At 43.1% G+C, this 27,954-nt stretch overlaps 1 protein-coding gene across 1 annotated transcript in view; it reads right to left on the reverse strand.

Moving 5' to 3' along the window:
- uba7 (ubiquitin-like modifier activating enzyme 7) overlaps positions 1–27,954 on the reverse strand; it is a 148,637-nt gene that overhangs the window by 30,456 nt on the left and 90,227 nt on the right. The window contains exons 18-21 of the mRNA XM_080785611.1: positions 24,772–24,976; positions 24,250–24,341; positions 20,652–20,744; positions 16,613–16,804 (exon numbers count right to left, since the gene is read on the reverse strand). Coding sequence (XP_080641737.1) covers positions 16,613–16,804; positions 20,652–20,744; positions 24,250–24,341; positions 24,772–24,976 — 582 coding nt within the window. The remainder of the gene's footprint in view (positions 1–16,612; positions 16,805–20,651; positions 20,745–24,249; positions 24,342–24,771; positions 24,977–27,954) is intronic.

Raw genomic sequence — 27,954 nt, forward strand, 5'->3', positions numbered from 1 at the left:
TAACCCATTTCCTGTCAGACTACTTTCAACCTATCAATAGAGGCAGAAAAAGCCAAAAATAAACTGTGCATGCATATTCCCACTAGGCTGAGGAAGAAATGCCACTTGACAGTTTTCAAATCAGCGCCATAGTGGCGCTACAACAGGCCAAGTCGCGTCACACACACACACACACACACACACACACAAACATGTTTATATTACTCCTAAACATTTTGCCAAACATCACACATACGATCAGACCTGTGCCCAGAAGGGCTAGTTGGGCTTGTTTTGGCTTGTTTTTCGAGGGGAGAAGATTTGGCTTATTTCTCTCACGAGGCAACACTGCTCCGCAGGGGGAAACGGTTAACTTGGATCACATAACGTAACGCAGGTAACACACCCATGCACCTTTAAAAACCATCCTTTGTTTGTCTTTCTCACTGGTGCAGGCAAAAAGTCCCATACCGTAAGAGTAGGGAAGGACTTGATTCTCACACAAAAGTATAAAGAGATCAGACTATAAATTATGGTTGCAGATTAAAATAAACTTCATTCGTTCCAGGGCAGCGAAGGGTAAGGCAAAGGCAAATGTTTCAGTCCAAATTAACTATCCTCAGTGCATGAAATGCACAAGTACGTAATGTCTAACATAATAGTACAAAATACAACAAAACCTAAGTAGTAAGATAAAAAAACAGATATTTCAGTACTGCTACTGAAGTATTTGCGTTGGCCGGGAATCGAACCCGGGTCAACTGCTTGGAAGGCAGCTATGCTCACCACTATACCACCAACGCTCTGTTGAGCACCACTGTATTTACCTAGGAGAAGGAGAGTGTGAGCATGTGTGTGTATAAGAGAGAGAGAGAGAGAGAGAGAGAGAGAGAGAGAAAGGCAGAGAGAGACAGAGAGAGATGGAATGCCAGACATACTTTGTAACTTTGATGCTTTAGGCAGGAAGAACGACTGAGTTTATGCATGTCTTCAGTGTACGGAAGCGGATCCAACTTGTGTGTCATATATTCTATGATAAATAAGCATGTACTGACTGCTTTATGCTTTGTAGTTCGATGATGTCACATCATGCCCAATATGCTGACAATGTGTTGCAATGTGTCGAAAATTTGCCGATCTACAAGCTCACAAAGCATCGCAGTGCGACGTGTTGTTTGGAGCCTGTAGATCGGATTACTAAGCATGAATCTGGCTTAATTCCACTGAGGGGGGTGGGGGGGTTGTTATCTAAGTGGCCCTGAAGCGATCACATCAGCCATCTCTAACACAGCTGAGGGTCTGTATACGGCTGCACATTCCCATCATCAAGGATGGGATTACATGAAAATGGGCTTGATGACAAAATTGTTTTCATCTGTTTTTTAGGGGGTCTAGGTTAAAATTCCACTAGAGTCTAATGAGTCTATCAAACGAGGGGGAACTTTTCCCTGGCAAGCCAAAGCTAGCCCCGATACTGGAGTATAAACTGAACCCCCAAATGAAGTCAGTAGTAGAAACTGTGCTCTCTGTTACAAAAACACTGATTCATAAAAGGACACCACTTTTTTCCACTTGGGAAAACACCAATGCACAGCAGTCATGGGAAACACCACCACCCCCCTCAGAACGTGTCGGTCCGTGCTACTTTTGATGAATCAATGTACGCTGTATAGTATGATCAAGTACAGCATTCATTTAATAGAAAAACACAAGTTAGAATATGGAAATAAGAGAGGTTTCTGCCCGACAGCAAGAATATGATTTGTCCACCACTGTATTTATGTGACTATAGCCGTATTTAGTATTTACCCTGTTAGAGATCTAGTGACTATAGAGTTCATGCAGCTTACTCCGCTTATTCTGGTTTTGCACTTTTTAGTCTGCTAACTGCCTAAATTGTAATTGTAGACCCAGGCCGGTTCCCCTGTGTTCATTAGTGTTTTTTTTATGTGGTTTGTTAGAAGCTGATGATCAGATGAAAACCCACCATCAGCAGCCACATGGCAGAGGCCTCTCAACAGGAAACACATGGACAACTGCTTTCACATAGGCCAGGTTACGTGTGTGTGTGTGTGTGTGTGTGTGTGTGTGTGTGTGTGTGTGTGTGTGTGTGTGTGTGTGTGTGTGTGTGTGTGTGTGTGTGTGTGTGTGTGTGTGTGTGTGTGTGTGTGTGTGTGTGTGCGTGCGTGCGCGTGTGTCTGTGTGTAGACATTTGGAACAAGGCCAGGATAACAAGGCCTCTTTGAAGCAAACATCAAGTTTGTCCATTAACGTCATTTAGCCTACAGGGCTTCCCTTTTATATGAATTATTCTACTCGTAATCACCAGTTAGATCTAAAACATTTTCACAACACTTCCTGCTCCATTCTATAATTTTCTTGTAAAATCATGAACTGCATTCACAAACAGGTAAACACTGTAGACTAAAGTGGATTCGCAGGACACTACAAGCTTGTTTTATATTAGAAACACTAATATCCTTAGTGTTCATTTGAACTCAAGAGTTCATTTGAACTCAGAGGGTACAAATAGAACCAAATGGACCCTTACGTGACTATTTTGGTTCGATTTTCCTCATGCAATTCCTTCCTTATGTTATGTGGACCTGCCTTTTGCTTCGTTTTGCACCTTATGTCTAACATGTGTGGGCCTACACTTTTGCACCTTATGTCTAATGTCATGATGTATATACATACCCTGCAGTGCTTTTTGTGCTGTGTATATATGTGGATATCTTTGCCTTTTCATTTTTTCATGTTCCGTTAGTTTTTCTCCTTGCTTTCACGCTCACTGAGGATTTCACTGAGTACAACCAGTAGGATCTACCTACCCTATGTTTGAATAGTGGGTTACTTGGGAACAATTGTTTGGTCACAGACCGTTTTGCATTTCCCCCAAAAAAGATATTCTTTATTATTTTCAAAGACTTAAAAAATATATACTGGTAATAGATTTAGAACGTCCCCGTCCCCCCATCCCCCCACAGTATACGTTTCCTTTTTTATATATACCGTAAGTGTATATTTGTACGTCTCTAAATGTTCTGATTAATTGAAAATGGTGGACCCTGTTTTAAACAAGTCTAATGCTTAATCATGGTGTCGTTCACAGTAACAGTTTTTCAATCAATCAAACGTGTTGTTTGATTGATTATTATATTGTATTAATCTCAGCTGGAAACATTTGGGAACCACTGATCTAACCACAGAAAAGGAACTCCTTCAAAGGCCATGCAAATGGACTATAACTATATTCCATATGCTTAATAACTTCACAACTCCAATTAGTGCATTCACTAACATGTGCACTCCATGCAGCCCATAAAAGCAGTGTGCATTCTCTCATCAGCACAGTCATAAATCCAGACGGGTTGCTGGGATTTCAAAGATCCAAGTGAATTTTTGTAACTAGTATTCTCTACATCTCTCATGGGGGCACATTAGGCAAAGCAAGTAAACAATACTGCAATCATAAACTATTAGTACATATTAAAATCTTAAGGTTTGATTTATACTTCATTGGGTATAAATGTACTACAAACTCAGATCAAGCTCAGATTAAGATGAGATCAACACGCTTACAAAGTGTGTTGCGCTGGAGCGCATTGTGAGCTTGTAGATTGGCTATTTTTGTTGCATGATACTGGCACACAACAAAGTAACTGTAAATCAGGCTTCAACCTGAACCTAGCTAGGTAAACAACATCTTAAGCGAGGCATCTAGAGTACATGAAATGGGAATATAGTAATCATTTGAGTCTTAACGTAAAAGTCTTTAGTAGAAGAAACCAAAGAGGAGCAATTACGACACAAGGCAGGGCCAGCAGATGACTTAAGGAACCAAAAATACAATGTGATCGACCACATGCAGCACACAGGCTATAGGGCCAAAGCGTACGGTACAATGGCACCACCAAACAAAACAGAAAGAGTGCTGAACAACAGAAGGCACAAGCCGTCGGTGTTGGGTACAGATCATTCGTTATCCCCTCAGCGCCATTCATGTCTGGGTCTTGAGTTACATTTTATACAATACAGTCCCACGCCAGGGCTCCCTAAGGACCGCTGCAAGCGGCGGATCATGTTCACCTTGGTTCTTATACTGGCACGGTGCAGGCAGACCGACACACAAACCTAACCTGACCACATGTGGCTGACTGAGGTAACCCCGGTCCCCCCCCCTTTGTCTCCCCTGTCTCCGCCTGTCCCTTTTTTGTGTGGCAGATGTGTGCCCTGCAATTACGAGAGAGAGCTCAAATCACCAATAAGACTCTGCCACCGACATTCCTGCCTTCCAATGCATGATAAACAAACCTATGGTTTCCATGTGTAGAATCCATGGAGAACAAAGCCTTGTGCAGAATAGTATGCAATATTTAAAAAACAAAACTGTGAAAATAGAAGATCTTACAAGTCAACAACACGTCACATTGCGCCGCGTCGCGTTGTGCAGCTTGAAGATTTTCAGTTTGTTTTTTGGAACATTTCTACAGTATATTTCATCCCCGGGAGAGAATTGAGTGGAAAGAAAAGTGGATGTCAGAGGTAACAGAAAAGTGGATGTCAGAGGTAACAGAAAAGTGGATGTCAGAGGTAACAGAAAAGTGGATGTCAGAGGTAACAGAACAGTGGATATCAGGTATAACCGTCTCGACATGGTGCACTATATACAGACGCTGCTCAGCGGGGACAATATGGTTTCAATAGAACACTTCCTGTGAAGGCAGGAAACAGCCTTCACTTCTTTCTGGCGGCACACAAAGCAGCAGTGTCTGTCTGTGGGCGCCGACCTTGGAGTGAAGGTTCCCTGGGATCAAGGGAGCTGCCTCCATCACTGCTAATTCAATTAGGATAGAGAGGGGGGGGCTTGGAGGCAGCGAGAGGAGGAAGGGGTACACAGTTTAAGACAGGGGCGTGTGGGGGTTCTGATGGGAGAGGGACAGGATGCAGCAGCACAGCGTGCAGCCGCATCGGTGGGGGAAATAAGTAACTAGGTACATTTACTTTTGAACCAACTTCTAACTTCTACTTTTACCGGCAAACAGTGTAGTCTTTACTCCACTACGGTGATTTGACAGCTTTATAAATTAACCATTTAAGCCATATTTTATCTTGAGCACTTTACATAGATTGTGCAATACATTCACCCATTCACATACATTCATACACTGATGGGGGGGGGGGAACCATGCAAGACACCAACCTGTTGTGAGCTTGTAGATCGACACATTTTGAAAGAATGCGTGACATAGGACTACTTTGTAGTATTGCTACTTTTATTGAGTTTAAGGTGTCTGGGTACAGCTTCCACCTCTGCAATAAGACAGCTGTGTGTGGTATAGATGGGAGAGGAGACAGCAGCCCAGCGTGCAGACCAGTAAAGATCACTTACTAGACGAGCTTACGTTGGCACTGAGCGCCGGCCCAGTCGCTCAGGGGAAATAACCCAGGATGATTAAATACCCAGCTGAAACCCTGACTCCTCTGTCCTCGCCTGGGGCCACATGTTTCTGCAGCTTGGGCTCCGTTTTCACCTCACAGCACCCAGCGGCCCCATTAGGGGCCCGCCCGCTCAGGCCCGCTCAGCCTCCCGGGCCGTGTCACAGGCAGGCAGCGTGCAGATACTGGCACTGATAACAAAACCAGTCACCCAAAAAAACATAAAGGACACTGCCGTCTTTGTGGGACTCGTTTAAGATTACGCAACGCAGAACACAACATATATGATCTATGATAACAAACACATTAGCTCATACTGTAGCTGGCACTGAAGTGTTATTCTATTCGACTGATGCCAGATCTTTGGGTCTGATGCCAATCCTGCTTTAACCCATTCTGACCTGAGATCAGATTCATACGAGGTTTCCACTGGACACACACTGGTCTGATTAACCCATTCTGACCTGAGATCAGATTCTAAGAATGTCAGTCGTTCTTCGATTTTTCAAAAATAGCTAAAGCATAACATGATGCTAACACCAAAATGGGTTCCCGTTCAGAATGGGTTAAGGAGAGTTCTAAGCCACCGATTATCAATGTTTCTCTATTATGCAAAAGAGCGCTAAATCTTTAAATCAATGTGAAAAAGAATGATTAAAATTCTTATTTGAGAAGATTTGACTCATAAGCAAATAGGTATAAACAGAAGGGGGTATAGCTCAGTGGTAGAGCATTTGACTGCAGATCAAGAGGTCCCCGGTTCAAATCCGGGTGCCCCCTCTAGTACTATTATTAATACTACTATGAAATGATACAATGCTGCCACCAAAACGTGGAAGGACCTACCAAAAGACATGCAGGTCCTACCGTCCTATCCAAACGCAAAACTAATCTAAAATATTATATTATATATAATAAAAAAAAATCTTCAAAAAACAAGTGAACGTAGTTTAACTCTTTCCTTGAACAGAATCCCCTGAATCCCGCCTGCTCCCCTACTTTCTCTCCAAATATAACTTATGATTCTACTAAGCTTCATAGTATATATTTTGCATTGTAACATAATACGATACAGTGTAATACTGATATATTGAATAGAAAGGACCACAATGTTATTCCTTTAGCATAACCTCTAACTGTACTACCTGTACTCAATCAATATGAATAAACAATAATTGAAAAGTGCCAACAGGCCTTTAAAAAAATCTGTTTCAGATCTTCTACAAGTTGTGAACACATTTCTTTTCTCAGGTTGCTTCCCACAGCCCCTGAAAACGGCAAGATCAAGCCACTCTATAAAAAAAAGAATAATCTAGACATGTACAATTGAAGATATTCCCATAATGTTTCAGGTACTGCTAAAGAAAATGCGTTGGCCGGGAATCGAACCCGGGTCAACTGCTTGGAAGGCAGCTATGCTCACCACTATACCACCAACGCGCTCCTACAAGTTGCGATATTTACATAAGAGTGTGTGAGAGAGAGAAGGAGACCGGCAAAAGGGGGCCTCCTCTTTGAGAAAGGCTTTCACAGGCAGACGTGGCTAAAAGAGAAGACAGACGTTGAAACCACTGCACACACATGAGGTGGAAACCAAGATACAGATCTTACACTTGGCCACTGTACCAAGAGGACATTTTAAAAACGTTTGAGCGTTCAAACGTGCCGGGACAGACAACACATGCCAGTCAAAATGGGGACACATTGACTGCCGCTGCATAATTGCCGATACAGTAAATAATGACTGATATATCTGCCGGACTGACATATGGGTCAGGCTTTATTATGCATACGCCTACATGTAATATACAAATGGCTTTGACTATCCGTGTTTGATCCACAACATGATTGGAGAGATAATGTTTATTTATTGCCCCAGCGATTGTGTGGGCTGCTTTGACCTCGAGCACACCCGACTTTGTTCTGCTTATAGAAAAAGTAAGAAAACGTTCAGAAATCAGACGCATCATTCTGAACCATTGACCCTTGATTAGTTCCGGATTCAATGCACGGTTCCCCTGGGTTATAGTGTCACGGTGGATTATAAAAAGATACCACATGACTTTGCAACAATCAAACTGTATAATTAGCCAATATCTCTATAACAATAACATTCCATTAGGTAAGGTGTGCTGTCCTCCTTAGCCGTGATATGACAATATACCATGTACAAAGACATCATAGCAATGTTAAATGGTTAATATTCCACACATCAATCCTCCCATTGAAGATATGACCAATATTGAGCCACATCATGGCAAGGTAGGCAATATGTTTTTAAAATGTGGAAGACTCAAGCAAGATGTCAACAGACAATATTGTGATATGAACACAGTTTCCAGGCAGGTGAAAACTGAACTTAAAAAAAGAAAATCTATGGACCTGAACTGAACGCACCCGAAATTAAATTGGCCTGATACGATTGGACTTTAACAATAGTCACTTTATATGAAGCCTATTAAATGTAATGCAATCTATTATTTTGATATTGACATTATTATAATTATTATTATTATTGATACTTGATATTTCCATGTAATGTTTTGTGTATTAATGTATTAATTCGATGACATGTAGCCTATAACCTGTCCTATGACATGATGTAATGCCAAGCCTTGACCATTGATTTATTGTACTGTGATATATTGTAAAACCTGTGGAAATTCAATAAAATACTTTTAAAATGCAAGGTACACAAGTACGCAACCAAAGCAAAACAACCAAAGTGTCATTGTGTTTCAAAGATGGTCACGCTAGCATACAGTCTCTTAAAGGGACACTTCACCCTTTTTGCAAAAAAATATATGTTAATGACGTTTAGAAGCTTTAGATCACTTTTCTGGGGGTATTTATGTGTGTAATATGTGGTTTTAGATATTTTAGATTGTAGCAGTGAGCCTGTTGTCTCTGATGTCATGGACACTGGGCTCACTTCCTTCCTGGACTACATGTTGTCTCAGTAAGACAGCTCTCCCCCCTATCCATAAGGAGGAGCAGTGCACCAAAGAATTATGGGAATTGTAGTCCAGGAAGGTAGTGAGACCAGTGTCCATGACATCAGAGACAACAGGCTCACTGCTACAATCTAAAATATCTAAAACCACATATTACACACATAAATACCCCCAGAAAAGTGATCTAAAGCTTCTAAACGTCATTAACATATTTTTTTTGCAAAAAGGGTGAAGTGTCCCTTTAAGAAGATTACCATCAGTTTCAGAGTCAGGTTTCGCTGCTCTTTAGGCTTGTTCTATGTGGTATGACTGACCTGTGCTTTGGCCTCCGACTCCAAAACATAAACATGATAAGTGATACTAAAGAGTTGCAACGCAGAGCTGAAAAAGGGCAGCGTCCCGTTTGTTTACATATTTCTGCCTCCATACACAGACGATAACAACTGTAGGGGAAAAGCCGGGGGAGCCGGGAGCGTCCTATTTTAGGAAACAGCTGCTTTTTAAAACAACAATTTCCGGAAGAGGGCTCGGAACGAGTGGACGGACGGTGGGAAAATTGGTGTCGATTTGTCTTATGCGGTATGTGTGGAACTGAAACAGTAACACTGTGGCGCATGCTGAGAGCAGAGAATACAGACAAACATGGAGTAAAAGATCTTATCTACTGGCCTCGTCGCGCTCAATGACTCGAGACAGTGTAGGTCACTAGTGGCTCTCAACGTGGGGTCCAGGGACAACCCAGGGGCCCCTGAGGGGGCTCCAGGCGGTCCCCAGCTAAATGATTCATAGCTGGGAACCAAATGGACAAAGTAAAGCAAAGTTACTATGTTTACCCAGGGTAACTGGACTAAACTCAAGAACTTGTTTACAGCCAGGCCCTGCTCGCTCATAGAACATTTCATGGTAGGGGTAGGGTTGCTCAAGGGCACTTCAACGGTGGTAATTTTAACATGCCGGTCCGGGGATACGAACTAGCGACCTTCCGATATCAAGACCGCTCCGCCACCGCTGCCCCTTATGGGTCCATTATGGGTCTGTAACTCAGAGAATGTAACAAATGGACTCATTCCATTTGTACACTCAGAGTTGGGTTAAGATTAGATTAGATTTCTCCTATGTCCAGATTTTAGTGTGGGTCCACAAACGTTGTCCTACGCAAATGGACAATTTTACGTCATAGTGTAAACACAAACATTGCGTAACACAAACATTGATATGTTGTATATTTATATAGGAGGCTTTCAACTCTCAACTGTCAGTAAGAAGGAGGCGATGATGATGTACGATGATAAGAGCACCCTTACTTCACACGGGTGTGATTTTTTTTTAAACAAATAACGTTTCTTACCATCAAACTCATATAAGATCATAAACTAGAAAAGTCGCAATTTCGTAAAATCGCAAAGTGTGGTTGCCGCAGTCGCTTACATAGGCCCCTTTCTATAGCGCTTGAATAGTTTGGTCTGTCGGTCTGACTCAAATTCAAGGGAATTTATGTCTTAAACGATTGTAAAACATAGATTGGTTACGTAACCAACAACAGCTACTACAAACGTTATGCAAAGCTCGGCCAATCACAGCGGAAGTTAGGTAGGTTACTCCAGAAGAATAATAAAGTGTGACAATAACTATAGTCTAACCACACAAATTACTTTTAACCGGGTATATATATATTAACATTACAGGTTTAAAGTGGTTTAAGAAACCATCTTATTGAAGGCCAGTGGGGTCCAGAGACCCCCAAGGGTCCTTTAAGGGGTCCCAGGAGGTCCCCAGCTGAACGTGTTAACCCATTCTGACCTGAGATCAGATTCATACGAGGTTTCCACTGGACACACACTGGTCTGATTAACCCATTCTGACCTGAGATCAGATTCTAAAAATGTCAGTCGTTCTTCGATTTTTCAAAAATAGCAGACCTACAAGCTCGTAGCGCGCCACTCGGTGGCGCGCTATGAGCTTGTAGATCTGCTATTTTTCAATAGCTAAAGCATAACATGATGCTAACGCCAAAACGGGTTCCCGATCAAAATGGGTTAATATAGAATCAAAGGTTTTAACCACTTTAAACCCTATAGATCGGCAATTTGATCTGCAAGCTCACTGTAAATCTTCTATTTCAAAGAACACAAATCCTGCATGATGATCCCTGCATGCCCTGGCACAAAATATTTTCAGATGAGGGGTCGGTCCATGGCCAAATAAAATCTAATTAGGGTTAACGTGACAATGTGTTGTAGAAGCAGCAGTGGGTGGACCACCGGCGGGGGGGATGAACAGGGTGGATATTTGATATTAATGAACTGAGTGTGATCTCCCAGTGAAACTGAGCCAGCAGGGCCCTCCATGGCAGATCACACTGATATCTAACAGCTGCACGTCTGCACTCGCTGCTTCAAAAGAACACTAATAAAAACCCCTCCTGGGATCCGTCAGCACTGGTAGAAAGTACATTTACTACAAGTACAATTTGAAGTACTTTTACTTTACTTGACTACGGTATTTCCATTTTTGAGGGGCGCTAGCTAGGCTAGCCTCTCCTATGCACAGCTTTGTGCGTCTGTATGAGCACGGAATGTGCTCAGCTGATTGGCTGAGCACAGAATGTGATTTATGATGATGTATGATGATAAGAGCGCCCCTCACTTCACACAAGTGTGATTTTTCAATACCTGTAAATCCTAGAGATGGTTGTGTGGAAAAAAATCCCATCTGCAGTTCTGAAATACTCGTATCACAAACCATATGCCACATTCAAAGTCACTTAAAAATCTCCTTTCTTCCCAATTCTGATGCTCACTTTGAACTGCAGCAGATCATCTCGACCATGTGTGCATGCCTAAATGCATTGCGTTGCTGCCATGTGATTAGAAATAATACAAGAAAATGACAGCTTGGTACGGCACGACAGATGATGCTCCAGAAAGCAGCCTTGTAACTTTTTATTTTTGTAGAAGAGGCAAACTTTGTGTTAATAATTGTGTAATTTATTTGTAGATGTAAACTTGTAAACATTATTGTACTGTAAAAATATCTCTTTTCCCTTGATCTTTATCTTTTTTACTATAACAGTATTAGTTTACTATAATTAACACGATAATTTATTTAGAACACACGCAAATCATAGTAAGCTACAACGTACGTGTTCAATTATTCAATCAAAGCAAACGGCAATATTAGTTTAGTTACAAAGCTGTCATTCTCTTGTACCACGAAGTAACCTCGCATCTCGGAGGAGGCAAGAGCGGCAGTGTCGGTAGGCCAATCAACAGAGGCAGGTGGGGCGTTACCATGTCTATGCTCGGACGTAGAATAGAATCACGCTCGCCAAACGTGTCTCTACAGTCTACACCTTGACTTGTGTAATACCAACTTGTGCCAAACGGGGGCGAGTGACACTAGAAATAAACAATACCACTCATCAAAAACCAAAGTAACTTCCAATTATTTGTTACTCTTACATTAACTCATAAGATGTGGTGAGTTACCTTGCTTCGCTGTGGTTTGAACTCTTCTAGAAAATCACACTTTTCCTCTCTCTGTTCTGTGCTCTTCTCTGTGCACTGCTGTTTGGCTTTTTTTCTGTCTCTAACCTCAACAGCTGAACTGACTCAGTTCAATTGGGCTTGATTAGTGCAGCACTGCAGGTAGAAGATAATCACTGCTTCAACAGGTTGCTGTGTGGCTGGAACAGCATATCAGCCAGGCCTAAACTGACTGCTGATTGGTGGAACCACATGTCACTCTGTCTCTGATATTTAGTGATTTTTTAGATAGCTTAACAAATCTCTGCACCACTCAGTGGCAACTGTAGCTTGTCTCTATATGTTAGGGTTATACTGTAATCCACTAAATCATGTGTGTTACACTTGACTATTTGAATAACAGGATCGATAGGGGTTGAGCGACACATTTTAGAAACAGATTATGAAGTCTGTATATTGTTATTGTGCTCAGGCTCTGACTTTCCTCGGAGGATGGTGGGTGGATGTAATCGGATGGACAGATGACAGATTTATTTTCTTGGCAGAAACATCAAAGCTCAAAGCATTTCCTACTCAGATAGGTTGATCTCTATCTCTCCCTTTCTCTACCGCCTCTCTCTCTCTCTTTGTATGTCTGTCGCCCGCTCTGTCTGTCTGTCTGTCTGTCTGTCTGTCTGTCTGTCTGTCTGTCTTGTGTTTATGTAAGTCCATGTGTCCCTCAGTCATCAGTACATACTGCATAACCAAATTCAACTCACCAAGTCCCCCCTAACTCCAAAAGCGCCCACCCAGAAATTCAGCCAAGTCTTTTCCATCTGGTGTCCCCTCTCTCTCTCTCTTTGTGCGTGCGTACAGTGTGTGTGTGTGTGTGTGTGTGTGTGTGTGTGTGTGCGCGTGTGTGCGTGTGTTTGTGCGTGTGCGTGCATGTGTGTGTGTGTGTGTGTGTGTGCGTGTTTTAAACAAAGCTGTTTCAAAAAGCTAAGACCACAAAATGTACCGCCGTTTTGGAAAAAGGAAACAAAAGAAAAGAAGAATCTTTTGGCGTCTGGAAAAAAGCTAATGTCCTCCCACTCCCTCGCTATACTCCATTATAAGTGATCAGCCTGTTAGTGATGTCAGGTGTGACCGCAGCAGGACGACTGCTGGCACTCTCGGGGTGAATCAACCGTTCCGTGGTTGTTGGACAGCGCTTCGAGTGTCCCGGCCAGGAAAAACGTAGAAGAATTTGGAGGAGACGCAGGGAACTCAAGGAACACTAGCGAATGCAATACAAGCCAGACCTGTCCTGACTCAGTGCCTCGTGTCAGTGCTCGCCTCACGTCGCAGGGGGACTTCCCATGACTCACTAAGCCTCCTCTCCTCTCCTCTCCTCTCCATCTGCACGCATTTAGGTCCCATCAGTGAATGTTATGGCTGAATGATATTCATTCAAGACAATAGCACAATTACTTCAAACTTTTGCCTCGACTACGATTAATGAACGATTCATTGAACATAAAAAATATAATGTCAACAATGGTCAACAAAAACACCTTGAAGACCTTAACAGGAGCCTTAGTACAAGGTTTCTTTGACTATGCATGCACCTCTTGGTACCACAGCACCTCAAGGGCCCTTAAAACAAGGCCTCCCAAAACAAACTGGTCAGGCTCCTACTTGGCCTCACCCCCCGAACCCACCTCACCCCTGCCCACTCTGACAGGCTGGAATGGCTTAGGGTCGACGACAGAGTACAGCATCTTGCAATGGGTCTGGTCCACAAGATTCGATACACCACCAAGATACCCATGTACCTGTCTAAATACTTCCTTAATGTTAACGAAGTCCACACCCACAACACCAGAGGGAGTGCAACAAACCATGTACAACCCAGATTCGGCACAAACAAGGGACTAAATTATTTTCACTCCTATGCCACCAAAATGTGGAACGCCCTACCAACAGTCATTAAGACATGTGAATCCCTTGACTCCTTCAAAACCGTTCTCAAAGGGCACCTACGGACGGCTGCAATTCGAAACTGTCCCCAGTAAAATCTGAATCCCCCCCCCTCCCTCTTTTTCCCCTCACTGTATATGTTTCTTTTCCCTTTTTGCTTCTTTTATGATGAATTCCTGTTCTGTTTTTTAACTATATAGAAGTGTCTATTTGTACTGTACGTCTCTAAATGTTTTGATGAATTGAACATGGTGGACCCTCTTAATTGGGTTGTCCACTCACAGTTAACAGTCTTTGTATTGAGTTTGTATTGATTTCTTTAAACTAGTGCGCGTTAGTAACGTGAGTTCTTTTCCCCCGAGTTTCTGTGCTTTCTTGTCTCCATGGATGGTGATTGTTGAGTATGCAGACCCCCAGGCTGTGGATGGAGGGTCTCCATGGACCATGGCTGTGGTCCGTTATTATAGCTGTTATTGTTGTTTCTGTGCATCTCTGTCCCCCCCCCTCTCTATCTCTCTCTCCCCCGACCCCTTTCTCCCCTCTCCCTCTATCCACCTCTCCCTGCTTTTCTCTCCCCCCTCCCTCTATCTACCTCTTCCTATGTTTCGCTCCCCCTCTCCCCCTCTCCCCCTCTCCCCTGAACCTAAGTTAAGGTCCCAAATCTCTATCTCTCCACCCAACCGGTCAAGGCAGATGGCCGCCCACCTAGAGTCAGATTATGTTTTAGGTTTCTTCCTGTTAAAGGGGATTTTTTCCCCCTCTTGCCATGAGTAGCAAGTTGCCACGGCCACTAAGTGCCTGCTCATGCTGGCATGTTGGGTCTCTCGACCTGCTCCGAATGTAAAGTGTCATCATGAGATAACGTTTTCTGTGATTTGAGGCTGTAAAAGAAAAATCACACCCGTGTGAACTGAGTGTTGCAACTCCCATCCCCCCACCTCTCTCTCTCTCTCTAGCAGGCAACAGTGCAGCACTATCTCTCTCTCTGTTTCTGGCAGAACAGAGCCCCTACTGGTACTAATAGTCATACTGGTGCTCATAGTCACATAGGTGGGTTAACGTCACATAGGCGAACACATAGGTGAATACGGGCATTGTTGTTCCTTGGAGTGGTTGCACCACTCAAAAATGACACAACTTGAACTGCAGAGAAAACATAATTGAAATAAAGACATTCATATGCAATGTACAGCTGCTCATATGCTGACTACCATAGTACTTAGCCTATAATGTACATTTGTACATTCTCAGTTACATAAACACTGTTTTTGACCAATTGTTATGGGTCACAACTAAGTAAATACGGTATCCTTTTTTCATTATTATTATTATTTCAAATTCTTTTCCAAAATGAATTCACAATTTTTCATGTGTAAAGAACAATAAATCAAAGATATTCCATCAATTATAAATATCAAACTGTGGGCAAAGGCCTGCATTCAAAGCAGTGAGTATAGCACAGCTGTGCCTGTCATCATGGCACCTCGTTATTATGCAGCTGTGCTCCTGCCTCTGCTTGTAACCATAGCTGTAACCAGACCTGCACTGTCTCAGCGCACCGTGTCTCACTCAGCGCACCGTGTCACTGCGCGCCTCGCGGCCCACTGTCCCACATGGGGGACCGAGTAATGTCCCTGCCTGACCCCATTCCACCCCGCACTTTTAGGCGGGGGTTTGACTCCTCCAGAGTCCCTATCGCCTCTGGTAAGAGAGCACGTCCAGCCTCTCTCAAGTCCAGTGGTGGAATAAGCAGTTAGATGTTGTTTACTTAACAGCTTAAAGGGGATAGTTCACTGGCTAATAATAATAATCTAAATCTACAAAGTAACTTGTAACTAAAGTTTTCAAATAATTGTAGTGGATTAAAATATCTGAGATGCAGTGGGGTAGATCTAGTATTGGAAATACATATTCAAGTAAAGTAAAAGTACCTCAAAGTTGAATTCAAGCATTGAGTAAATGTACTTAGTTACTTTCAAGCCTAACTCCTTCCAGAGGTGAACTATCAAGGGGCAGGCATGAAAGGAAGGCATTACTTCACCAGGCACGTTCTCCAGCCACGACCCAAAACATAACCCCCCCCATGCGTTGTTTGGCTTTCAGATCTGTCTGGCTCATATTTCGCTGTTATGATTTACAACCTGGGCCAGGGCAGAACGTCAGCCCGTGGCCCAGAAGCCCTGGTATTACCGTTAAAGCTACTGTAGATTATAAACCCAAAGGCTCTCTGTCTGCACAGGACAAGCCTCTCCTTTTTGCTTTGAATCATGCCTGCCTTTGTGCATAGACCTTACTTGATTTGTGCAAACAAAGCTGGATATATGGTGTGTTTGGGGCGGCTGTGCGTTCACTCACTGCCTTATGTGGGCTGCTGAGGTCTGTGTCTATACAGTGAGCTGTCTACAGACCGGCTTTGTGCGCCAGAGAGATGGATCGTTTGAACTGCCGTCTCTTAACTCTGAGGCTGCTCATTCACCTTCAGACTCAGACAGAGGAAGGCCATAATTCAACCGATTTATCCCCAATTTAGACGTGCTTAAGTCTGATTAAGGCACAGAGTGCTTCAAACTCCACTCCACCTCACCCCCTACCACTTCCCTATACCTCATCATTTGAACCCATTTTTCCATATTTTATGTGTTGGCTATACAAAATTAGCAGGTATATAAACTTTTTGAATAATTTTTAAATACAAATCGTCTCTTCTGGGGGTCCCTGGCACAAAACATTTTCTGGTCCCCCAATACAATTTGTGGGTCCTTGTGGGCAAAAGAAATAACATTGAGAACTGCTGGTGTGTGTGTATTAGTCACTCACAGTGAAAGGCTGAGGGCTGGACGGTTGGAAGAGCTGAAAGAGCATGGCGGCCATGTTGACGTAGGCTGAGCGGTAGGAGGTTATCTTCTTGTGGCCCTGCACCAACTTGTAGAGCTCCAGACACATGAGGCCAGCCACCGCCGCCGTAGTGGTCGCTATGGCTGGGATGATCCTGCCCGCAATGCGCTTACTCTGTGGAGGAGACAGGGAGATGGTGGCACTGGCTGTTAACTTGTGTTCCACTTTACGACAGTACTCCTTTACGATAATGTACTCTGAGGGATATACACAATACACATGCGCAGTGGGCGCAGGTATTCAGATGTGAAATGTGGAGGGAACTGTGTTTACATGTTCAGCCGGTTGTACGGAAAATAAAGTGATCTACAACTGTATAAACGTCGTGTTTATTAAGACCTAATCAACATTGGTAGCAGAGGATGGTTTGAAGACGGCTGCAAACTACAGAGTACCGCCGAAGTTTGACGAAACCAGGCCGTATGAAGGTTGGAAAAATGAAGTCAACATATGGTCGCGAGTTACCGAACTCGACAAGAAGAAGCAGGCGCTTGCAGTGGCTTTGGGACTGGAAGGACGAGCCAGGGAAATCGCTATGGAGATATCAGCAGAAGACCTGGACAATGATACTGGTATGGCGACATTATTAGCTAAACTGGATGGCGTGTTTCAACAAGAAGAAAAGTGCATTTCAAGAAAATAACAAAAATACAATCAGCACTGGCTATAGCTTGTTTATACCCTCTAGACTTTAGTAAACTGGACCTGAGTTGGCTCTGTACTTGGACCTCTTTTGTCTGTCACATTGTGAGCTTGTAGATCTGCTATTTCTGGCTAAGGTTCCAACCAGAATATGGATGCTGCATGGGGTTCAAGACAAGTACTTGTGATAAATCTTTGAATGATAGTGTTAAATAGCGGTAGTATTTAATTCCAATAGAAATCTTTGCTTTAGACTAGTGTTTGTTTGGTAACAGGGGGTCTCCCCGTATCTCCAGCTATTTAGTAATCAGAAAATACATGAATAAATAAGGGAAATTGAAAGTGATGAAACAAACAAATGAGCAGACAACATTGGAATTGGAACTCTATAGACTTCGAAGCTGATAAATGTATTCAAATTCAAGACATCAGCCTTTCTATCTTGCTGCACAGTGCACAGTGCACACCAGTTATTTTGAATTGTCAGCGAGAGATACTGTCGTACGACAATGTCCACATTAGGGTGAAGTCATCAACAAAACAAGATTCAACACGCACAGCCTCTCAGTACCATTACACAAGAGGAACCCCCATTGTGTCCCCAACCAACCAACGTCACCCCACCCCCAGCCCCAGCCCCTCCGTATGTCTACTCTAGCAGGGTCTGTGTGTGCTGCTGCTGCTGCTGCTGCTACTGCTGCGGCCGATGGTGGCTCAGGTGTCACCTCTGGGGCGACAGGTAAGTGCTGTGATTAGTTCTGCCTCAGGAAACAAAAGGTGAGGAGGGTTAGGAGGCTGTCACCACCGGGGCTTCAGGGCAGGTGTGTGCACAAGGCAAGCAGCTAATCCAAAACACTAGCCTGGGGAGGAGGGGAGGGGGGGGCTCCTATGCTGGAGCTGTTGGTTTCAAACACACCAAAGGGAGTGTCAAAATCTCAAGGTACACCTGTATTCATACTGTACTGTACATATCCATTTAAATAACCTTTAAATAAAAACATTTACATTTGAAAATGTAACTCGACATGCCTGAAAATAGGGGCGCCAGGTTGAAAAGCGGTTATATACACACACACACACATACACACACACACACACACACACACACACACACACACACACACACACACACACACACTTCCACGCGTCTGAGCCTGCACCTATAGTAGTATCTACAAAGGTTTTAAAGCGCAATCCATCGGCAGTCAATGTCCCGCCATACTGCTGTTCATAATTAATTGAACAGAAATATTGTTATTACTTGCGCAAGCAGAGCACGCAAGTAATAGTTTCGCCCGGGACTCGTATGCACCGTCCCAGCCAACCCGCCACTTTTGATGCGTATGCACCGTCCCAGCAAATTGTGCCTGATTTGCTGGGACCAGATTACATGGTGTGTATATGTATAACTAGCTCTCAATGATGACATAAGAAATATGTGGATTAAAGGACCCAATGCCAGAGTGTAATTGGTTTCCGATGGTGACGTAATGACGATATGTTTTAGGATTAAAGGTAATGCTCCTGTGTATACGTATGTAATCTGGCACCACTGCCGTATCAGGCACAATTTGCTGGGACGGTGCATACGCATCAAAAGTGACAGTTTATAACGGTCAAAAGTACTTGCGTGCTCTGCTTACGCACTAGTTGGCCATTTATGGCCTACTAGTGTGCAACAAGCAAGTATGCACTCGACAGAGTGCAGTTCTAGTTATTGTTAATTTTAAAAAGAAAAAAGTTTGCATACATTTTAAGTCGGTTGGGCATTCGGCCGATTCGGGGCTTTATGACGCACAAAGACACACTCAACACAAAGGTTATGCTAAAAGGGGTTGTTTCCATTGTTCTCAACTAATCAGTATAAGTCTACCAGGAGTGGGGTTTGAACCCACGAGGACTATTGTCCATTGGATCTTAAGTCCAACGCCTTAACCACTCGGCCATCCTGGTTCTCTCTCTTTCTCTCTCTCACCCTCATCCTTCCTTACTTTTTGATGGCATTTGCTGAGTCATCTTTCCTTCTTTCTTTACCAATTTAAGCATTTAGCAGACGCTCTTGATCCAGAGTGACTTACATTAAGCAAAAACAAAAACATGGCATACATCACATATATAAAAAGTAGTTATCATGAATCACGTATAAACTAAGAACGTAACAGTGGAGTATCTATGTCAGCTATACATACTATACTATATTATATATTATACAATATACATGTGTACTATAAAGTGCTATGACTACATGAAATGCAATTCTAGTGCTGTCTACGTAATGAGCTATAAGTCTGTCTACAATACAATCTAAGTCTACATATTGTGCTATCTAAGGGGCCAGGCTAGGGCAAGTGCTACGGGCCATGGTGGAGTCTGAAGAGGTGGGTTTTCAGACTACGGCGGAAGATTTCTTTCTTTCTCTCAGAGCTGGAGTCACTCAGGACAGAGCAGAGTGAGCTCATCACATTCAGCGGACCGTTGTGTCTCAAGAGTGTAGGATTACAGTAACAATCATGACATTTAGTCAATGATTAACTGTCTTAATTGTGATGAATGATTTCATTGTTTGGCACTGAATGTTGGAACATGACATGGTAGCTCTTGGGTGGAAACCTCATATATCCAAACCTGACTGACTGACTGACTGACTGACTGACTGACTGACAGACAGACATGACTCTTACTAAACATTACTAAATAAATATATATATTCTAGATTTGGTTTACCGCTCAGTCCAGGTTTATATCCCACCTACTGTATCCAATCATTCCCACTCATTATTGCAATACTAATGTGGGCTTGTCACAAAGGCACACCTGGACTTGTCTCAAGGCACACCAGCGTTCCCTCGCCACACTGTCTGGGGACCTCTGATCCAGAGTAAGACAGAGTTACGTTACATTGAGGGGGGAGAAAACAGCCCAGTCACGTGGTTCATGTAACTCGTTTGTCACTGTGTAAAGCCTATAGACTCCAATGCATTCCGTAAACTTCCGGTTCAGGCCTTTATCACTATTCGCCAATAGAAATCTATGTAGAAGAGCCAATATTGGACTGGCCCAATGAAGTGAACGGGGTTGGTGTAACTCTGTCACTGCTCTGATCTAGTCTAGCCCCTCCCCCCCCCCCCCCGCCCCCAGCACACACACAAATAATTCCAAGGTCTGGGGACCCCCCTCCCCCCCCCCCCCCCCCCCCAGCCTGGTGTTGTTTGGCCTTAGGGATGTCACAGTTCTCTGCTCTCAGATACATAATGCTAACTGGCATAATGACAAACATACAGTAATAATAATGTTACACATAATGTTATAAATATCTAACCTGGAGACGATCGGCTGCAGGGATGTGATAGTTCTCTGCTCTCAGGTTAGAGGCAGCAACAGTGTAATCCATGTGGAAGTTTGAGTCGTCATCCTGTAGCAAAAAAACAATAATAAACACACGGTATAATACTTAATATTATGTCATTATTCCAAAGTTTTGTACACCTTCTTGCTAGAGTGAAGGTCATGGGGTCACTTAATGTTTAGGGTTCATGCTCCAGGAAGCAAGAATGTGCTCAGTAACTTTCCTGGAAAAAAATATCTTGTGTGCTATTGTGCAACATTTTGGCCTGAAAGTGATGATGCCACATGGGTCACCAAAATCAGTATGATTCATTCTCTAGGGAGGGTAACAGGTAGAGTGGGCACTAAGGAAGAGTGGGCAACTGGATGTAAAATTGGCTATTTTTTCAAAAATTAAATAAAGTTAAATATATATTTATTTGGAAAAGTAATGTAAAGTATACATGATTAAGACACGGTACATAAGGTAAATTAATTTAGGTCTGATAATGATGCATATACTTCAGAGTTCAGACCATTTTTAACTACGATATTTAACCCAATTATTAGGAGGCAAGAACATGTATTGAATGAATGAATTAATCCACTCACTCACTCACTCACTCACTCACTCACTCACTCACTCACTCATTGTGTCATTGCACACAAAACAAAGCGCAATGACGTGATACTCGTCCTGCCCACTTTGAGCTTTGAAGCCTTTGTCGTCTGTGTCACATTAATGAGTCTAAATACAACGACCTGCTCACCCCCAAAATGTGATTTGTGCCATGATGGACAAGCAGGGGCTAGTGAGGTCATGCTGCAGGTACCGGTACACTTCACAAAGGCCCAATGCGCGGGACAGTCACACAAGGCTAGCTGTAGGCTCTGTGAGGTAAGCTCCAACACTGGCAACCTGATGCCTGAGTGGAATCCTCCTACACACATTCCGCTCCGTCCATATACGCACACACCGGGAGCTACAGGTGGGCAGGTGATGAGCGCCAACGAGGGGGTGGTGGCACTTTAGGGGTCTCATTCTTATCAAAGGTGATATCTGATATATATACGTGACTTACCTCATCCACCTTCATCACTTGCCTACCCCCCACCCACCGGGGTCTGCACGGCGCCCTCACTCTTGAGTCATCGACAAAAAGGGGGATGAAACCCTGGCTTTTTTGCCAGTTGTTCAGGTTAAAAACTAACAGTAGGCTACTAAAAACATGCATGAGGCGGACCTAATGTTAGTATTGATTGATTGGCTGAATATTTTATTAACTCAAAGTACGCCAGCATGTATTGATGAATAAATCGTGATATAATTCACTATAAAAGCCCAATTGCCGGCGTAGAGCTACCGCATTGGCGTTAAGCGTATCATTTATTAATTGCCTTTAATTGATGTGGATCAATGGCAATGGCGGCCTAACTGTTAACAGTTTGCATCATTACACAACTATCAGCGTAGATCAGATATTTTTTTGGTAAATGTTGGAAAAAAAAATGTTGTTCTTGTTTTTTGAAACCTTTGCCTATGATGTCATGTCCATTACAGGGACACCAGGTTGAAAAAACTCAACTTGATTTAATGTCCAAAGAGAGGGTGCAGAAATAGTTGAAAGGGGGGGAGGGCATGAGAGTGTGCCTGTACAGACAATGGAGGTGTTATATGGAGGGACATGATGCCTTCAGGGCATCCGAGCGTGCCACTTCAAAGGCCCCTGGGTTGACGTAGCCGAGGACAGTGTACCAAAAGACACAAGGACAATCAAGGCGGGAAGGGGGGGATTTGGTATAGAGGGAAATACTAGCAGACCTAGTATAGAGCCCTGGGGGACACCGGTCAACTAAGTATATAGGGTTATAAGTGGATAATAATCATCTTTATTTTCAAAGATTATGTGTCAATGTGGGCCCAAGGCTTCTGAGAAGTCAAGGACATGCTCTGCAGTCTGCTCTGGAGACAGCCTGTTGGAAGTTGGAACACATCATGAATTCAAACGTCTCCGCCTACACTACAGTGTGTGGAAAATAGCAAGTAGGATTCTGTCACTTCTGTCTTCTCATCTGCTTTTGTTCTATTCTGTTCCAAAGTGCTTTATTGGCATTATTTGTATGTGTCTGTCTCTGATGTATTGGTAAAGTGGACAGGTAGTTAGAAAGTACAGCTCTGGTTTCACCTCATCTGTGTGCAGTGCTTTGACTCTCACTCTAAACATGTGTTTAAATGTAAGCCCTGCATGTGTCCTTCAGTCATCAGTGCATAACCATATTCAACTCAACAAGTCCCACAGCCACCACCCAGAAATTCAGCCATGCATCAATGGACAAGGCATCAACCATGGAAAGAGTGAGTTGCTTGATTGTGTCAACAATCACCAATCTACCATGCAAATGGATGGAACGAGAGTTTAATAGTTATAATGTATTCCAGTCAGAGCTTCAGAGGGACCTCTACATGCTACAGAAGGTTTTAGCACCCAGCTGGAACATTTCTGATTGTTTTTGCTTGCACTGTTAGTGGTCTTATTATTGGACTTATGTGGTTATGTATTTTTCTAATGTTTGTGGAAAAGTGTATCGTATTATGTTCTATGCTGTCATTTTGATAATTGTTTGTGTATGGATTATTGATTTATGTGTTATTTGATATTTTCTTTGTAGTTTCCACGGCCAGCTGGGTTTGCTACAACTCCCCCTCCCTCAACCCCTCTCCCCCCCCCCCCTCTCTCTCTCTCTCTCTCTCTCTGACACAGGAAAGAGCGTTAGTGTAGTGGTCTCTCTCTCATTCTCTCAATATGACACAGGAAAGAGAGCGTTGGTGGTATAGTGGTGAGCATAGCTGCCTTCCAAGCAGTTGACCCGGGTTCGATTCCCGGCCAACGCAAATTCATTATACTAGTAACAAACATATAGGTCTTCTAGGAACATCAATGTGATTTTTTTCTTTTATCTAAAATATATCAGTAAGAAAAACTATTATATATTTTTGCTACACAAACACACACACACACACACACACACACACACACACACACACACACACGGAAGTGTCATTTTGGGTCCAAGATAATGATGGTTCACACTAAAATGTGAAGATGTCCTACCTTCTTTTACCCCTTTGCAGTTGCGTTAATAAATACTACTATAAATCAAATTAGAGGAATAGTCTGGATTAAAAAAACATTTAGTGAACAGGAATGACAAACAGATGACAGCTTCTCAATGTTTGCGAGGTGGACTGAGTCTGTAGCATCCAAAGATGGCAGAAGAGTTGTCTGGCTTGACAGAGCAAGGACATAACAACAACATACAGGGCTCCTCAGTGTCTACCTTAAGTCCACTAAATGGACATTGTTCACCAGTGCACTTTTTAAGATTCTCTCCCCATGTGGCTTTCAAGAACATGAGTTGTTTCATTAAGTCCGTTCGGACGGGATCCGCATAGATTTGGGTCAACTGGGGGACCAAAAGATGAAAGAAACATTTTGGGGACCCCCACAGATCCGCCCATGGATACGTGCAAAGGCCTAGCTGTCACCACTGTGTATGTGTGGCCAGTAGTGCAGTGTGCAGAAGAGCTTTACCTTCTCAAAGTCGATGGGGTGTGTCTGCATGGGTAAGCCGTCCACAGGGAAAGAGGACAACTGTTCTTTCAGCTGATCTAGACGGGCCTTTCCTGGGGGTCAGAGAGACAGTCAAAGGAAGACACACACAGGCAGACAGCAAGAATGTCAAAAGCAATGACATGGTGGTTACCGTTCCATTTAGGGGTGCAACAGTTAAATCAAACGAATCAAGTTAATCAAAAAACAATTCCACTAATCGAAATAACAAGATCTACAATCTGGCAACACGTTGATTGTTTTTTTCATTTTTTGTATTTTTGGGTGACATCATTGTACTAAAAAGTACAAAATGAGGCTTAAGTGGTTAATTAATAAACTATTTGATTTAGTCAATTAGTTGTCGAGAGGACTGGCGACCATCGTCTGTATTTAGCCTCGAAAAGAAAGGAAAGAACTCCCTCAATTTAGTCAATTATTTAAAAAAATCTATTATGTTGATATAATTTAAAACAAAATTGCAGCTCTAGTTCTATTACTCACCAGCATCTTCACTTCCTTTCTTCTTCTCATCCTCCATCTCCTGGTCCGTTACGTGGATCTTCACAGAGGACGTTGGAGTGAAACGAGGAACGCAGACGTTCTCCAGGACTGCTCTGATGGCCACATGGTCCCTGGTCCCCCCCACGATCCCGTAGATTTGACCATATAGGTTTGCTGCTGCCGTCACATAATCCATATGGGTAGTCTACAAACAAATGGCAACACAACGTCAAAATTCAACAGCCAATGTCTAATTAGAAATAAATAATTGCTGTATTCACTCCACAATAACAAACAGAAACAAAGAATTTAATGATGGTCATTACCTCCTAAATAATATTAACACAAACAGATGTTGAAAGTTTGAACATGAGACGTGTTAATTGTGTGCATGTGGAATAACTGCATTACCTCAAGTTAACATTTTGCAATTTGCATGTTAACTACTTGTCTTAAGCCCTATTTTATACTTTAAAAAAAAAAAAATCATCTACAATTGAGTTGGTTCAATGTATAGAAACCCAAAAGTGACTCTCTTGTCCTTTGAAAGTGTCAGAGCAGAGCAGGCGTCAGAGCATCATGTCAGAGTCACAGTAACATGTCGCCTGTCAGATTCACAGGGTGGTGACTGTAGATTTATGTCAGGTTAAAAGGGCTGTCAAAAGGCTGTGAATGGTGTTTGAAGCTGCTGTGCTGCACTTTAGCCTGTAGATAACTACATGCATGGTTCCTGCTCTTTGTTCCTTCAGCATTGTCTGCGACAGGCATGAGGACACTGTAGTGTAGGTGACTCAGACAGGGGGGGAAAGGGAGGAAAATACAAGAGAGGAGAGATGGAAATGCGGAGGAAGTAAAGAGAAGTGTAAACAAACAGGCAAGATGATGAGCTCTGGTAGAAGTCCATATTATGCAAATGTTCGTGACACTCTCCATGAACCCAATAGGCTCTATGCACAGCGGCCACATTGGAAAGACATTGGGCCTCTTCCTTACTTCATTTTGATTGGTTGATTTAATAGTTTATTAGACAGAAATGTAAACAAAAAAAACTGCAATCGAGTACAGTCAAACATTTAGTCCAAAAGGGACTATTTTCGTTCAAAGGACTTACCAATTATACTAAATTAGGCTCCGTTCCATTCTGGTCAAACAGATATTGTGCATCTTGGCTCACTGGAAACACTCTGCTATACACCAGTGGGTCTCAAAGTGGGGTCCAGATACAGTAGCCTCATGGTTACCAAATCAGTACCAAATGGGGGTACCAAATGGCCCCTTACGGGTGTGTGACTCTGAGAGTACAATTTGGTTTCATTTGCACACCTTGAAATTTAAAAGGTTTGAGAACCACACATAATGGAACTACAGCGCTGTTAGTATCATTCGTAAGACCTGAATTTAAGGAAGGGGCCCAATTTCTTTCCAATATAGCTGCTGTGCTGAGCCAATTTGTATTATCTCTCATTAAAAAGATGATTGTTGATTGTTGATATTTTTTGGTAGAAAGAGAGTATGCCATTGATAGATGGTTCTCAATGTCTGGTCCAGGGACCACCGGGAGTACCAAATGGACACTTATTGATCTGTAACTCTGGGAGTGTACAAATGGAACCAAATGGACCTGTAATTTGTACACTTCCATAGTTAGGTAGGTCCTAATATACAACTTCTTCCACGTTCACACGAACTTCACAGCCATATACAGTACCTTTCTGGGGAACCTAACCTGGTGATGCTTATGTGGAGACCACAACCAACACATAATGGAACCAACACGTCACAGAGGCTCACATGGAGGGATGACTTCCTGCTTTGTGTTTGTCATTATGCCTATGGTCTGCACTCTGCACTGTGACAGGGGATGTTGAGTTTCGTACGTTACGCGTATGGTCTGCACTCTGCACTGTGACAGGGGATGTTGAGTTTCCTACATTATGCCTATGGTCTGCACTCTGCACTGTGACAGACAGGGGATGTTGAGTTTCCTACATTATGCCTATGGTCTGCACTCTGCACTGTGACAGGGGATGTTGAGTTTCCTACATTATGCCTATGGTCTGCACTCTGCACTGTGACAGGGGATGTTGAGTTTCATACATTATGGTCTGCAGTCTCTGCACTGTGACAGGGGATGTTGAGTTTCATACATTATGCCTATGGTCTGCAGTCTCTGCACTGTGACAGGGGATGTTGAGTTTCATACATTATGCCTATGGTCTGCAGTCTCTGCACTGTGACAGGGGATGTTGAGTTTCCTACATTATGCCTATGGTCTGCAGTCTCTGCACTGTGACAGGGGATGTTGAGTTTCCTACATTATGCCTATGGTCTGCACTCTGCACTGTGACAGTGGATGTTGAGTTTCATACATTATGCCTATGGTCTGCACTCTGCACTGTGACAGGGGATGTTGAGTTTCATACATTATGCCTATGGTCTGCACTCTGCACTGTGACAGTGGATGTTGAGTTTCATACATTATGCCTATGGTCTGCACTCTGCACTGTGACAGGGGATGTTGAGTTTCATACATTATGCCTATGGTCTGCACTCTGCACTGTGACAGGGGATGTTGAGTTTCATACATTATGCCTATGGTCTGCAGTCTCTGCACTGTGACAGGGGATGTTGAGTTTCCTACATTATGCCTATGGTCTGCACTCTGCACTGTGACAGGGGATGTTGAGTTTCATACATTATGCCTATGGTCTGCACTCTGCACTGTGACAGGGGATGTTGAGTTTCATACATTATGCCTATGGTCTGCACTCTGCACTGTGACAGGGGATGTTGAGTTTCATACATTATGCCTATGGTCTGCACTCTGCACTGTGACAGGGGATGTTGAGTTTCATACATTATGCCTATGGTCTGCACTCTGCACTGTGACAGGGGATGTTGAGTTTCATACATTATGCCTATGGTCTGCACTCTGCACTGTGACAGGGGATGTTGAGTTTCATGCATTACGCCTATGGTCTGCACTCTGCACTGTGACAGGGGATGTTGAGTTTCCTACATTATGCCTATGGTCTGCACTCTGCACTGTGACAGGGGATGTTGAGTTTCCTACATTATGCGTATGGTCTGCACTCTGCACTGTGACAGGGGATGTTGAGTTTCCTACATTATGCCTATGGTCTGCACTCTGCACTGTGACAGGGGATGTTGAGTTGCGTACAT

Source organism: Protomyctophum bolini (genome assembly GCF_963924005.1).
Source record: "Protomyctophum bolini genome assembly, chromosome: 2".
NCBI classification, from domain to species: Eukaryota; Metazoa; Chordata; class Actinopteri; order Myctophiformes; family Myctophidae; genus Protomyctophum; species Protomyctophum bolini.